This window comes from Marmota monax, unplaced genomic scaffold (genome assembly GCF_021218885.2).
Source record: "Marmota monax isolate L192 unplaced genomic scaffold, Marmota_monax_Labrador192_F-V1.1 WCK01_AAM20220418_F8-fsc00354, whole genome shotgun sequence".
NCBI classification, from domain to species: Eukaryota; Metazoa; Chordata; class Mammalia; order Rodentia; family Sciuridae; genus Marmota; species Marmota monax.
In genome coordinates, this window is record NW_026692876.1 from 931,805 (window position 1) to 947,639 (window position 15,835).

Consider the following 15,835-nt stretch of genomic DNA (forward strand, 5'->3'; position numbering starts at 1 on the left):
ACTATGTCATGTTCAAATATAAACAGAGTGAATACCAATTTTATATACAATTATAATATATCAATTAAAAAATAAATCAACTAAAAGTCAGTTTCATTTCATATACTAAAAAATGAACAATTCAAATATAAAGTTCATAAAAATAATCTCTATAAATAGCATGAAAAAGATTAAACTATGCAGAAAAAATTCAAACAGGGGAAATATTTGTATGTTAGAAAACAATGAAATATTGTTGTAAGAAATTGAAAACAAATAAATTAGAGCCATTCCTTGTTCATGAAATTTTCTCCTTAGAATAATGTTTTATTTTCATTGTTTGGCAACTAATTGTTCACTGAAAGGTAACTCTCACATTGTTCCCTAAAATAAGACAGATACTCTATTGGCAAGGGTCAATAGACTAATTTAATTATTTTACCTGTTAATCTATATTTCAAAAAAGGCATACCAAGCTCAATTAAATTAAAATTTAAGAAACAGAAACATCATTGGTGCTTTTTACACCAACACAATTTTTCCTATTCAGACTATACCAGGAGGTAAGCACAATTTCTTCTTGAAAGCTAAGGTAACTGAGACTCTTGACGCTGTCTAAAATGGCCTAAATACATAGGAAGCCTATGCTTCTTAAAATTTCTATTATAAAGGTATAGGTGCTTGAAATGAATGAATGTTTGAAAAAGAATAGAAAATAATCTTGAACATTTTGGTATAATTTCCCCAGACCTTTTGTTGTGTATAGCTTTTAACATATAAACATATGACATCAAAATAGATGTATCAATAATATAAACATTAATATGTTCTAATTTAAAAAGAAATTACACATTATGGAACACTTGGAAAATATTGAAATGTAAAAGGAAATTAAAGTCACATTCAGAATCTGTTAACCAAAAATAACTACAGATAATTTTTTAATGTAGTCCCCTAATCACTTTCAATCAATTTACTTTTTACATACTTATGCAAAGGGAGGAGGGGAAGCATAGAAGTTCAGTGAATTAAACAAAGGGTAATGAATGGAAGGGATGGAGATAGGATTAGAAAAGATAGTGGAATGAATCTAACATAACTTTCCTATGTACATGTAGGAATACACCACAGTGAATCTCACTATCATAGTGTACATCCATAAGAATGGGGTCCTAATTAGAATAAGATATATTCCATACTCATAAAAATATATCAAAATGGACTCGACCATCATGTAAAACTAAAAAGAATCAATAAAACATATTTACATGGATGATTACAAAGATGAACTCATTGATGATAATAGCCTCTCAAATTACTCAGTAGTATTTATTATTTTTTTTAGAAAATAATAACTTGTATTTCCTGTCTATTCATCAGGCTATCAAAATATCTACTTTAAAGCCTATGCTAAATTTCTACTGAGGAGAGCCCTGACATAAGTTATAATTTTTTTAGTATTATTTTGGTTTTATTTTGCATCCAAGTGGGTCAAAATCAATTATATAAGAATATTCCACTGAAACCTTCTGATAAGACATAAATGCCATTTAGGAGAGATAAGATAGCAGTTTAGTCTGATTTAAAACTTGCAGTATTATGCAATAAAATATACCATGCATCTTAAGCATTTTACATATTCAAATTTACATAAAAGAGATTTAGCAAGAAAATAAACTATGATTGATAGTGCCCCAATAAATTTAATGGTATAATAGATTTAATTATACATTATTTAAGCTTCAAAGAATTTATTATCACAACTTCAGTTGGGAAAGTGGTGATGTAAGTTTACACATATTACTGAAGAATAAGAAGAATAGAGAATTCCAGTTGAAAAGCTGTTTTAGAACATAAAGTTTCCTCTTGATTTCCATATACATTACGCACTAAATGGAATCAACATAAGAGATATTCATAACATTTATGCAAGAGTATCAAATCTTTGAAAACAATCTATGACAGCCCTAGTTTGATGAAGTAGATGATGTTCTTTTTAAACACAATCTCTCAATTGGCACTGTATCATTTTGGAATTGAATTCAGAACCTAAGTCTCACAATTGTCTGGATCGTCTTCATCTCTTGGGAATCCATCATTTCACAATTTAATCAAAGTTGATAATGTAATATCTCCAGTCATCCAATACAGCCCCAATTTATTCAAATTCCTTATAGTCCAATGTGTCAAACATATCTCCATGCAGCATTGAAAATATAAGCCAACAAATCTCAATGTTAAGAGGATTGTATCCTCTGGCAATGTCCAATTGTGTTAAGATATCTCTTTAATACATCAGCATCGTTTTGCCAATCTTTCAATGTACAGTAGCAAAATACATACAGCACCTATTGAGTTTCACTAGAAAACACAGGTCCCAAGGGAGCCCTTTCATAGCCACATAGGCAGTCCCCTCTACTGGTTCAAGGATGCCCAGGGTACCCATGGTGAAGAGTGTGTTGACCTGCAACATTCATGTCCTGTATTTCCTCTGAATTCTTAGTATTATTAAGGTGACATAATTATCCAAATCGATCTACATATTCAAAGCAATTCTTACAAAAATCTCGATGTCATTTTCTTGCAGAAATAGAAAAAAACAATTTTGAAATGCACATGAAATTTGAGAGAACCTCAAATACCCAAAACAATCTTGAAAAAGATAAACAAATATGAAGGATTCAAATTTCCTGATTTCCAAATATGCTAGTAAGTTACAGAAATCAAAACAGTATTATGTTAGCCATAAGGACAGTTTTATACACCAATGGAATGGAATACAGAAAAAAAACTATGTAGATACAGGGTCAATTCATTTTTTATCAAAGTTCCAAGACCATTAAATAGGTCAAAGTTAACAATTTCAACAAATAGGTTTGAAAAAACTGCATGTCTATTTTCATAATATTGAGATTTCAGCCATATACTATATATAAAAATAACTCAAAATTGATCGACAGCAGACCAAAGAGCTAAAACTATAAAATTTTTAAGAATTTATAGGGGAAATTCTCCATGACACTGTATTTTGCTATTCTTCCTTGGATATAAGACCAAAAGTACAGGGATCAAAAAGAAAAATAGATAAACTGGATTTTATCAAATTTAAAAATTTTTACATATCGAAGAATGTAAATTTTTACATATCAAGAGAATAAAATGAGCTAGCTGCAGTGGCAACACACATCTCATCCCAGGGACTTGGGAGGCTGAGGTAGGAGGATCTTAAGTTCAAAGCCAGCCTTAGCAACTTAGTGAGACCCTAGGCAATTTAGAAAGACCCTGTCTCAAAATAAAAATAAAGGGCTGGGGATGTGGTTTAGTAGTTAAGCATGCCTGGGTTTATCCCTGGTACCAAAACCTAAAGAGAGAGAGAGAGAGAGAGACATAGAGACATAGAGACTAACTCATAGAAGGATAAAAATGCTTACAGAGCATATATCTGATGAGGGATCACTTCCAGTACACATAAAAAAAAAAAAAAAAAACTCCTGCAACTTTAAAAAACAACACAATAAAAAACAATCCATTTCGAATTGTGCAAATAATATACATTTCTTAAAAATGATATAAGATAGATAACAAGCACATGAAAAGATGCTAAACATTGTTAGTCATCAGGGAAAGGCAAATTAAGATCAAAATGATACTGTGTGTTACACTAACACGGATAATTATAACTAAAACAATGCAAAATAACTATTGTTGGTGACAACACAGAGAAATGGGGACCATCCAAAACTACTGGTGGGAATTTAAAATGGTTCAGCCACACTGGAAAACATTTTAGTCATTTCTAAATCAGTTAAACATAAAATTACTATACAATCTAGTAATTCTACAGTTAAAAACAGGTCTTACAAAATGATATGTTAATTACTATAGCAACAATATTTACAGTAGCCAAAAGTTAAAAACAATCCAAACGTCTACCAACTGTGTGAATCAAGAAACTCTGGTATTTCCAAATGATGCATTATTATTTTTAGTTATATATAACATCAGAATACATTTTGATATAATCATAGAAACATGGAATATAATTTCTCTGAGTCCCCAGCACTTCCCCTCCTTCTAACTCTAACTACTCCTCTCCCTATACCCTATTGATCTTTGTGTTAATTTTATAGCTTTTAAAAAATTAGATTATTGAATATATAAGCCTGTTCTAAAAAGTCAGAGGTCAAAAGTTTCTGTGATATGTAGAAGCAAATCCAAAATAAAGTGAGAAGGCAAGAAAGAATGAAAGAGAAAGGAAAAAAGGGAGAAGGGAATTTCATCAAAATAGAGAAATGGTCAAAAGATTAGATGAAGGGGACTGAGGAGGAGGAGGAAGGAAGGGAAAGAACAATGGAATGAATCTGACTGAACTTTCGTATGTACATCTGTGAATATACCACAGGGAATCCCAATCTCAAGTATATTAAAATAATGTATTAATACTTGGCTATAAATGTGAACAAAGTATTGATATATGCTGCAATATTGATGAACACTAAAACCATTATGCTAAACAAAATAATCCAGAAACAAAAGACCACACACTTCATGATTCAATTTATATGAAATATACAGAGTTGGTAAATCCATAGACAGATATGGATTTCTGGTTGCCAGAGGCTATGGGAAGGAGGAATGGAAAATGACAACTTAATTGGTGAGATGTGGAGGGACAGAAATTCTCATACACTGCTATTGAGAAAGTCAAATGGTAAAGCCAGTTTTCCAAACAATTTGGCAGTTTCTAAGAAGCTAAAAATTTGGGAGGCAAATCAAGATATTAGCTAAGCTCTTATTCCAGTGATTATCTTTGAAGAAATAACAATATAAACAGCTATCTATACACCAACCTACCTTCACAAGAGCTAAGGGAGCCAGGTGAGAGAAAATAGTGCCTGTTTTTAATATGATAAGAAAAGAAACATTGAAGAAGGCACAAAAGAAAGAGTAACCTGCATCACTTCTCCCCCAACTTCAAGCAGTGTGTAGAGAGACACATCCTACTTGGGGAAAAGAAGAGAAATTGGGTGTCAACCTTAGAATTGAAATCCAGTACCAGGCCCACCAGAATGAAATCCACTGCCAGACAGAGACCTATAAACGTTTACCTCAGACGAATAACCACACACTGGGCTGCTGGAATTGTGTTATCCAGGTGGCCAAGGGAGATAGAAAAGCAAGACTATCCACTGGGGAGTTATGAAAGTTACTACATAACTTTTTCCTGGAGCTCAGTGCAAAGCATGCCATGGTGAAACTTGACACTAAAATCCCTATACTCATGCCAGAGCTCAAAGATGAAGCTTCTAGACCCGCACCAGCATCAGGTAGATGCAGGCTTGGAGCCATCCTGAGCCTCACGCCCTATATTGAGACTTTATAAATCCTTGAAGCTATAAGCCTCAGCATCAAACAGCTTAGCATCAACCTTGGTTGACATGAAACTATGTCAAATACCAGTCCTCCAAACTTGGGTAACACAGCTACTCCCTAACCAGTACTCAAAGACAGTACCTCTAGACCTGCTCTGGTAGTAGGCAGAAACATAAAACCCAATGGGATAGACTTATGTTATAGCCTACATTGCTGAGAGCTGTGGCATGGACCTGGATATACCCCTTAGACTGTGCAGGTCCTTATAGTTATGAATCACAGGTGCTAACAATTTCATTGTAAGCCATTGTGCCCAAGGGACTGTTTTTACAAACACTATCCCAACATTGGGCAGCATAGTGTAAATCAAAACTCCATTAAATGGGGATTGGAAAAGGGTAGGAAGCAAAGAATTTAGCCTTGGAACTCAGGGATGGGCTGATAAAAATGGGATGCATTCTAAAGCCCCTATCCTCAGGCCAGTCTGCACAGAGCCATAGGAACAGCCCTGGTGACAGGCAGAGAAACACAACTGCAATCTATCAGTCTTCTATTCCAGCCAGCACCACCTGTGGTGAGTTTCAGCATTCAAGAACCATGAGTCCACCTCAACAGTAAGCAGACACAGAAGACACAGAGAGCTTAAAAATGTATCCTGTTGGTGTAGTTATATTAGATAAAATAGATTTTAAATCAAAATCAGTTGGTGTACTTATATTAGATAAAATAGATTTTAAATCAAAATTAGTAAGAAGAAAAAAGGAAGGTCACTATAAAAATGATTAAGTGGTAAACTCAGCAAGGGGAATCAAAAATTCTGAATAACCACATGATCATCTCAATAGACATGGAAAGGGAATTTGATAAAATTACACACTGCTTAAACAAAATACTCTGTATGACTTACTTATTGTAGAAGTATACCTCAACATAATAAACATCATATGTAAAAACAGAAACTAACATCATAGTGGACAGTGAAAAAGCTGAAAGTTTGCTACCTAACATAAAGAACAAAGCAAGGAGGCACACTTTCACTACTTTTATTTGACATAGTAATGAAAATCCTAACCAGAGCAATTAGGCAAGAAAAAGAAATAACGGATATTCAAAAACAGGTAAGAGGAAGTCAAATTCTCACTGTTTACAGATGGTAATATGTTATATGCAGAAAAACCCAGATATTCCACCCCAAATTACTAGAACTAATACATGAATTCAGCAGATTCACTGGATAAAATTTCAATATACAAAAATAAGTAGTGTTGTTATACACCAATAGCAATTATCTGAAATAGAAATTAGGAAAGCGATTCCATTTATGACAACTATACAGGAAGAAAATACCTCAGAATAAATTTAAAGAAGTGAAAATCTCTATAATGAAAATTATAAAACATTGATGAAAGAAACTGAAGAGAATAAATAAATGGAAATATATCCCATGTCTATTAACTGAAATCAACAATATTGTTAAGATGTCCACACCACTCATTTGATAGAATGCAATTCCTATCAATATTCAAAGATGTTTTTCACAAAATTAGAAAAAGTCCTAAATTTTTATGTAAACACAATACACCAGTATGTTCAAAGCAATCTCGAGCAAAAAGAACAGAATAGGAAGTATTATACTATGTGACTTCAAAATACATTCCAAAGTCATAGTAATTAAAATAGCATAGCTTTAATATAAAAACAAACACATATAATGATGGAAAAGAATGGAGGAATGGGGAGAAATGGATCCATGAATGCTAAGTTATAGGTAGATAAGAGTAAGAAATTCTGTTCTGCTATTACAAAGTGGGGTAAAATTAGATAATGGTAATGTAGTATATATTTCAACAAGCTAGAAGAAAAGATTTTCAAAGCTTTCTCCATAAAGAAAGGATTAATATTTGAAGAGATTGATATATTTAACCAGATATAAACATTATTCAATATGAACATGTATTGAAATAGTATATTACATCATTAATATATACAATTTTATGTGCATATATTATATACCAATGTATATAAGTATTTTATATATATATACACAAATATACATAAATTTTGTTTATATATAATCTTCATTTATATAATTATAAAAATATAAATAAAATAAAAATAAAATTTTAGTGCCCAAAACTCCATTGCTCTGATTGATAAAAGTAGAACTACTCTTCTGACCATGTTAAATTACCTGGGGAAGGCTTGTGACCAAAAATGCCATTGAAGAAAGCAGGCATACGAATGCTGCCACCAATATCAGAACCCACACCAATTACTGAACAAGCAGCTGCCAGGGTGCATCCCTCACCACCTATAAAGAAATGAAAAAAAAAACACCAGAATTCATCTTTTCAATTAAAGAAATAAGCTAGGTTACTATTTTCACAGGATATATTTTTAAGCTGTCTGTGTTGTCAGATTAAAAGTGTGTCACTTGTAGACAGCATATATATTCAGATCATGACTTTAATCCATTCTGCCATTCTATAATTTTGAAGAGATTAAAATACTTAAATTTAAAATACTCAAAATAAAAAACTTACTTTTGACATTGTTACATTTTTAGTCTTATAGCTTTTCTGTCCTTCAATTACTCCACTATTACCTTCCATTGTATTTAGTTGATATTTTGTAATATTATGTTTTTCTTGTGATTTCCTTTTATGTATATTATATAGACATTTTCTTTGTAGGTTCCATGACAATCACATAAACATTTAAAGTTATAAGAATTTATTTTAAATTTATACCAATTTATTTCAATTGTTTGCAAAACTCTACTCATTTACAGCTCCCTCCCACTGCTTTATGCAAACTATTTTTATTTATTGTGTAACCCATTAACATGAATTTATAATTTTGGTGCATTTTTTAAAGTTTTTATATATTAAAAAACTTGTTGCCAATCAAATTTATACTAATATTTATTTTTACATTTGTCCACGTATTCACATTTATCAGAAAATTTATATTTTCATATGTCTTTGCAGTACTCTCTAGCATCCTTTAATTTCATATTAAAGGTCTTCTTTTATAATTTCTTATAGAAGACATCTAGTGATAACAAACTCCCTCAGGTTTTGTTTGCCTGTGAATGTCTCAATTTTTCCCTCATTTTTGAAGAAAGTTTTCCCAGATAAAGAATTCTCAGTTTACAGTTTCTTTTTTTTTTCTTTCAGCACACCTATAATATCATCCCACTGCTTTCTTTTCTCCATATTTCTGCTTGGAAATCTCAGAATAATTGTATTGAGAAGCCCCTTGAACAAGGTAAGTCACTTTTCTCATTTTATTTTCACGATACTTTCTTTGTCATTGCTTTTCAATACATATGTTTTAGATGATAGGATTTTAATTGTAATCTCATTGAATCTGTATAGTTCTTTGGGTATTATGGTCATTTTGACAATATTAATTTTTCCTATCAAAGACAATGAGAGATCTCTCCATCTTCTAAGGTCTTCTTCAATTTCTTTCTTTAGTGTTCTGCAGTTTTTATTGTAGAGGTCTTTCACCTCTTTGTTAAATTGATTCTCAAGTATTTTTAGGCCATTGTAAATGGGGTAGTTTTCCTAATCTCTCTTTCAGATGATTCATCACTAATGTATAGAAATACATTTGATTTATGAGTATTGATTTTATATTCTACTATTTTGCTGAATTCATTTATTAGTTCTAGAAGTTTTCTGGTGGACTTTTTTGGATCCTCTAAGTGTAAAATTATGTCATTAGCAAATAATAATGGTTTGAGTTCTTCTTGCTTTTCAACACTTTGATTATGTGTTTTAGTGAAGTTCTATCTGGACTTATTCTACTTTTAGTTAACATAAATTCCTGAATTTGCATTTGCTTTACTCCATTGTAGGAAAATTTGGGCCACTATTTGTTCAATAATTTTCTGTCCTTTTCCTTCTCAATTTATGGCTCCTCTAATGCATATACTGGTCCATTTCATGGTTTTCCATGAGTCTCTTAGTCTATGTTTACTTTTTTCACTCTTTTTGCTCCTTAGACTCAATGATTTTAAATGAACTATCCTCAATCTAACATATTTTATTCTGCTTGTTTGTTCTATTAAACTTTTCGTTAGTCAACTATCCATTGTGACAAAATGCCTGAGGTAATAAACATTTAAGGAAGAAAAATTTGTTTTGGCTCAGTTTCAGAGGCTTCTGTCAATAGTTGGGTTGCTCTGTTGTGTTGGGCCCAAAGTGAGGTAGTACATCATAGTGGGAATATGTGGCAGAGGAGGTGCTTATTTCATGGAAGCCAATAAGCAAAAATAGACAGAGAAAGTGGCCAAGATACCAATAACCCCTTTAATGAAATATCTCCAATGACCTTGGTCCCACTTCTTAAAGGTCCCAATATCTCCCAACAGAGACATGGGCCATGGCTCAAGCCTTTAACATATAAGTTTTAGGGGGACATTTTAGATCAAAACTACAGAAAACTCCTGTTATAAAATTTTCAGTTACTGTATTTTTGAATTCCAGAATTTTAGCCCACTTCCTTTCAGAAATATTATTTTTATTCATATACTTAATTGGTCCACATAATTTTTCTGATTCATATAATTTAGATTTTTGCCAATGTCTTCCTTTTGTTTTGTAGAACCCTTAAGACAGATGTTTTTTTGTTGTATAAGTACAATGCCTGTGTTCATCGATGGTTTATATCATTCATATCCTTTATTTGAATGGATCACATTTTCTATGTGTATGCTTGTGTTTTGTTGTTGCTATTGTTGTCATTGTTGTTTCTGTTGAATCTGGACATTTGTAAAAACAGCCATATCTCACAGTCTTTGTAGACTGTTTCTATGTCAGAGAAATCTTTATTTATTAGCAGTACAGATTCTCAGCCTTGAAACCAGCCTGAGATGAAAACATAAAGTCCTTTAAGGTCTTTTCTGAGAATGAGTATTGTCTGGGTCTCTGGGTTTGTGTTTTTTATTCAATTTCCTTTATAAAAGAGTGCTTTTAAATATCTTAATGTCCTAAAGAATCTTATCTCAATTCAGTTTTTTCTTGGGTCCTTGCATGTTCAATTGTATTCCTGTATACATAAAGTCTTTCCCCAGGTGTCTGTGGGTCTGTGTACACTGGCAACATTGAAGACTAGTGCCCATCTTTGCAGCTTTCACTGACATGAAATCCAAGCTACACTGATATTCTCCACTTGAGCTCCAAGTTAAAGAAAACAGAAACCAGTCCTTCACATAGCCCTCAGGCAATTTAAAATATTGAAATTAAGTTCTGTTTTGTTTTCTCTATATCCAGGGAGGGAATTGGGAATTAGGCTTTTGTTTTCCTGACTATCACACTATATCAGAGATGGGGTAGATCATTGTTAAGCAAGTATTTAGTGAGTTTTCCTACCACTTTGAATATGGATTTTTTTTCTTGATTATATGTTTTCTTGGTGGCTGTGGTTTTTTCACTATTTTCCAGAACACTTGCATGTCAATTAGCTATCACTACATGTTCTTTTTAATGATTTCATAAGTGTAATAAAGGCCCCATAGCTTTCCAATCTGATATACTGCTGAAAAAAAACACTCTCACAATTTTTGATAAGTTGCATTTTCATTATCATTTAGTTTGAAATATTTTTAAATCTCTCTTATGACTTTTTCTTTAATCCGTTTATTATTTTGAAGTGGGCTATTCAATTTCCATATACTCTGAGTATTTTCTAGCTATCTTCCTGTAATTGATTTCTAATTTAATTTCCTTGTGGTTTGAGGCCGTATAGTAATATTTCCATTCTTTAAAATTTAAGGCTGGGGCTGGGGCTCAGTGGTAGAGCACTCATCTGGAACACGTGAGGCACTGGATTCAATCTCAGCACCACATAAAATAAAATAAAATAAAGGTATTTTGTCTGTCTACAACTAAAAAATGCATATTTAAAAAATTTTGTTTAAGAATGCCTCATGGCCCAGAACATAGCCTATCTTGATGAATGATTTCCCATGAATTTCAGAATGAGTTTTCTACAGTTCTAGAATGAAGTGTTTTATAAATGTCAATTAGGTTCAGTTGTTGATGCTGTTTAAATTATGTCCTTATTAATTTTCTATTAATAAGACCTTTCAATTACTGATAGAGCTATTGTTGTCTATGGTGTTTATTTAAGTCTTCCCTGTTGTCTTTTGGTTTCACAAAATCCTCTTAAGTAACACCTATGATGCACATTTATTCCAGTTTATTTCTCTGAAGTACAAGACCCCTATTTATATGGCAGTGAGGTATTTGAGGGAAGAAACAAGATATAATCTATAGACGTATGTTTAGATTTTAGTCATTTAGTTAGGTTCTTCCTCTGGCCTGAGACCCTAACAACATGCGCTTCTCACATTTGTTTTGTTTTTCCACTTAGATGGGAGAAGAAGCTAGAGGGGACTAGACATGAGTATTTCTTTTCCCCAATTTGTCAATTATCTCTGGCAATACCACAGTCAGTTTGGTTCTAATAAAATAGTTTCTCAGTGGGCATTCCTTGTTAGAAGAATGAGAAAACTTTGGAAGTATTTCAAAGAGGGTACTCCCCCCTACCCCTACCACGAATATGAGGGAATTTTTCTCTAATATTCACTGTAAGAACATGTTAGAGCTCCTGGAGTTAAAACTCATGAAAGTGTGGGACTTGTAAGACTGCATCCACCTGGAAATTTAAACCCTCAAACTTCACACTGAACCTCAGCAAGCCGTCAATTGTAGTTTAAGTGTTCCCTATTCTGTGCATCCTTTGTTTTACACTTTCTAGGTTTTTACTTTACTAAGTTTTGGTAATCTCTCTATGCTTGTCTTTCTCCTCAATTTGGGGGCAGCACTATGCCCTATGACTTTAGTGTTCTTGCCAACATAAAAATGTTGTCAATATTCCGATTGTTCCAGTTTTTCTTACCATGTGGATGGAAGTAATAACTTTCAAGCTCTTTGTATGCCATAATTGAAACCTGTAGTCACAATGTTTTTAGTCATCACAATAACTTTACAGGGCAGTTTTTATTATTATGGCAAATTTACAGTCTGAGGAAACTGAATCCTGAGCATCTACTTTATGTGACCAAGATCAAATAACAAAGAAATTTCAAAAATCTGTTTGACTTTAGCAACCAAAACCTTCAACGCCTTATATTAGTAACCCACATACACATGCTTGATGTTGTATATTCTAGTGTTCATTATACTCTTGTTTTCTTTTTAAATAACTTGTAGCTCATTCTGATTTGCCTTTGATGGATACTTTTCTTCTCACCTTCAAATTACTGAAGTTGACTAATCCTCTGTCATAGGACCTGATTATTTTCCATCAATATATGGATTTTGTATAAACTTTTAAATTTACAGATAAGATACTTATCATAATTATGCTTATACTTTATAAATAATTACTAATAGTCCATATCTTTACTCTGACTCATAAAAAATGTTCAATTGGCCACCTGATACCTTCACTGTATGTCTTAAAAACACTCTAATCATAATATGTCCAAAATGTCATTCCTAAATCATGCTAAACACCCATGTTTCCCCTATCCAATTTCCTCATTCTGAATATAATCTGTTGCTATCACTCAAGTCAGAAGTCTTGAGTTATTTTTCACTATTATTTTTACTTTTATATCCACATATTCATATTTAATCTATGAATAGATCATATATATCTACCTCTGAAATGTCTCTTGCATACCATCTGCTTTCTTCATCTTGAGGAGCACTATCAATTACCTCTTGTCCTACCAAAATAGACTTCCCACTTCTCTATTTACTATTTTCTTTGCTTCTCTACATAGTCTACATTAATCTACCTTTCCTATTTCACTTCTAGCTCCTCTGTTTTAATGAACTATACTGGCTTTCTTTCAGTTCACTGAACACTCTAAGCATTAAGCCACTTAGAGACATTTGTACTTTCTGTTACCTCTACTTACATTGTTCCTTGGCTCACCTACTTCTTCTCCTAATAAGTCACCAAATCTCTCTAATCAAATGAGTTTAAACATAAATATTAATTCCTCAGAGAAGTTTTCTATGAACACATCTTCTATATTCACAGTTTCTCTTACAAAGTCATTAATACTCAATATTCTTACACTATTTTATCACCTTTGTCTCCATAAGGAATAGGCAATTAGTTAAAGCATCTACATTAACTCATATTCTCTTCTTTTTCCCATCATACATAAATACACACACACACACACACACATGCACACGAAGTAACAATATGAATGTTCATTGTCACAATGGTCCTCAATGATCTGTTTCATAGTCACATTCCACAACTTTCTTTACCATAAATACTGACCATTGCTTTCTCAAAGTTTTGTGCAATACTGTATCTACTCCTCATAAGGATTCCTTAACTAATATATCTAACTCACCAGAACTTCCACCTACAATATGCTGTAAATCATATGGGTTGTTGGATCGGCCATAGATCTTGTTACTGGATTCATACCACATGCACAATTCACTACAGTTGGTTATGCCAATGGGAATGGCACCTGCTTTCTTCAGTAATGCTACCACAGTGGCATCTGTTTTTGAAATAGCATCACGACGGTTCACAAGGCCAGAAGAATTGGGCATTCCTATAACATCCATAGAAAAGAAAGTTAAAAAGAGTGACTGCTTGTTGAGAATCTACAAAAAAACTAACCTGGCTGCTGCATAAGGTAATTTTCTTAGTACCGAAGTGTGGTATGACATTTTGAAAAGTACACAGGTTTTGGAGTCAGAACAGTTCAAATTTGAACTCTATACCAAACCAACTTTTCAAACTCTGGATAAGTCACTTAACTTCTCTAACTTTTAGTTTGTATGGAGATCAAATGAGAGAATAAATGTCCAAACATTTAATAAATAAAAGTGGAATATAAATTTCACCATCTAACAACCCAAACAGGTAAGTCCATTTATTGCTCACCTTAGAGATGAATATATTTAGAAAAGTAGAATGATTGCATCAAGATCATGCAGAAACATAAGTTGGATATCAGGAAAGAATCAAGGTATACAGGAAATTTGGTATAAAATAGAAGTGGAGTCGGGCTGGTGGCTTTAATCCCATTTGTCCTGGAGGCTGAGACAGGAGGATTCCAAGTTCAAGGCCAGCCTCAGCAATTTAGCAAGGCCTTAAGCAAGTTAGTTAGACACTGCCTCAAAACAAAAAACAAACAAACAAAAAAAAAGGACTGGGAATATGCACAGTAGTAAAGCACCTCTGGTGCTTTAATAATAAAAGTAAATAGAAATGGTGCTGAGATCAATAAGGAAATAATAACATTAATGGTTATGCTAGCTTTTAATATGAAAATATATCCATATATTATACCATAAACAAAACAGAATATAGAAATACTAACCACTTAAGTGTGAAAAAATAAAGCTTAAAGATTTATAACACATAAGTTGCAGATCAAAAATGATTGATTCCTCTCACCTATATAAAAAAAGTTTAGCCTAAATATGAAGATAAGGAGAAAACAGAAAATCTCAAACTAGGAACATTTTATAAGAAAACTGCCAAGTACTCTTCAAAAAATGTCATGAAGTACAGAGGAAAAAATGAAAAAAAAAGTTTCAAAATAAAGAACAAGAGACCTAGCACATGGATTCAATTTGTGATAGTATTATAGAGAAAGAGAAAGAAAACTATGACAAACATTATAGCAACAATTAGTGAATTTGCAATATTGATTGCAGATTGGATAACAATATTCTTTCAATGTTAAAAGTTCTGAATTTGATAACTATACTGTAACTATGTAGGAGTGCTTTCTTTTTATTAAGAAATACAATGATGTGTTTTAAAGTAAATATGTGCAATATTAAAGTTAATATGTGCAATATATCTTTAAATGGTTCATAAAATAGGGAGAAGGAGAGAAGAAAGGACAGAAAGAGTGTGATAGAAAAATAGAGAGATGGGAGAGGAAGAGGAAAAGGAAGAAAGGAAAAGGAAATGAGAGAATAAGAGGAGACAAAGAGAAATTAAACAAAGATGCAAAAAGTGTTAATAATCAGTGACTATAAATAAAGGGTACATTTGAGTTGTTTGTGCTATTCTTGTAACATTTGCACATGTTTGAAATTATTCACATACAAAAACTTTAAAACAAATTTGTTCAAGATCACACAGCAAAAAAGAGAGAGCTAAGATTTAATTATGGATCCAAAGACTTTAACCTCTGTATTTCTACTGTACTCTCATTAAATTACCATTGAAGTAAAGATTACAGTTTTAGGATAATGCTTTAACTTCTTTATTTACTTTAATTTTTAAGAATATATTTGAACATGCCTGTTCTTTGTGTCCTTGCTGTACCTGTCAATTAGTTCAGCATTTCTATTGTAATTAAACAAATCCTGATTTTACTGGATATGTTCAATTTAGTCATAATATATAATCCCTTTTAGATGTTGCTAGCTTTATTTTTTTAAATATATTTTTGCTGAGGAATTATTTA

The 15,835-nt window shown here is 32.2% G+C and overlaps 1 protein-coding gene across 1 annotated transcript in view; it reads right to left on the minus strand.

Moving 5' to 3' along the window:
- Positions 1-15,835, minus strand: part of Faah2 (fatty acid amide hydrolase 2) — a 114,884-nt gene that overhangs the window by 82,508 nt on the left and 16,541 nt on the right. Inside the window, 2 exon segments of the mRNA XM_046449680.2 lie at positions 7,544-7,663; positions 13,748-13,957. Coding sequence (XP_046305636.2) covers positions 7,544-7,663; positions 13,748-13,957 — 330 coding nt within the window.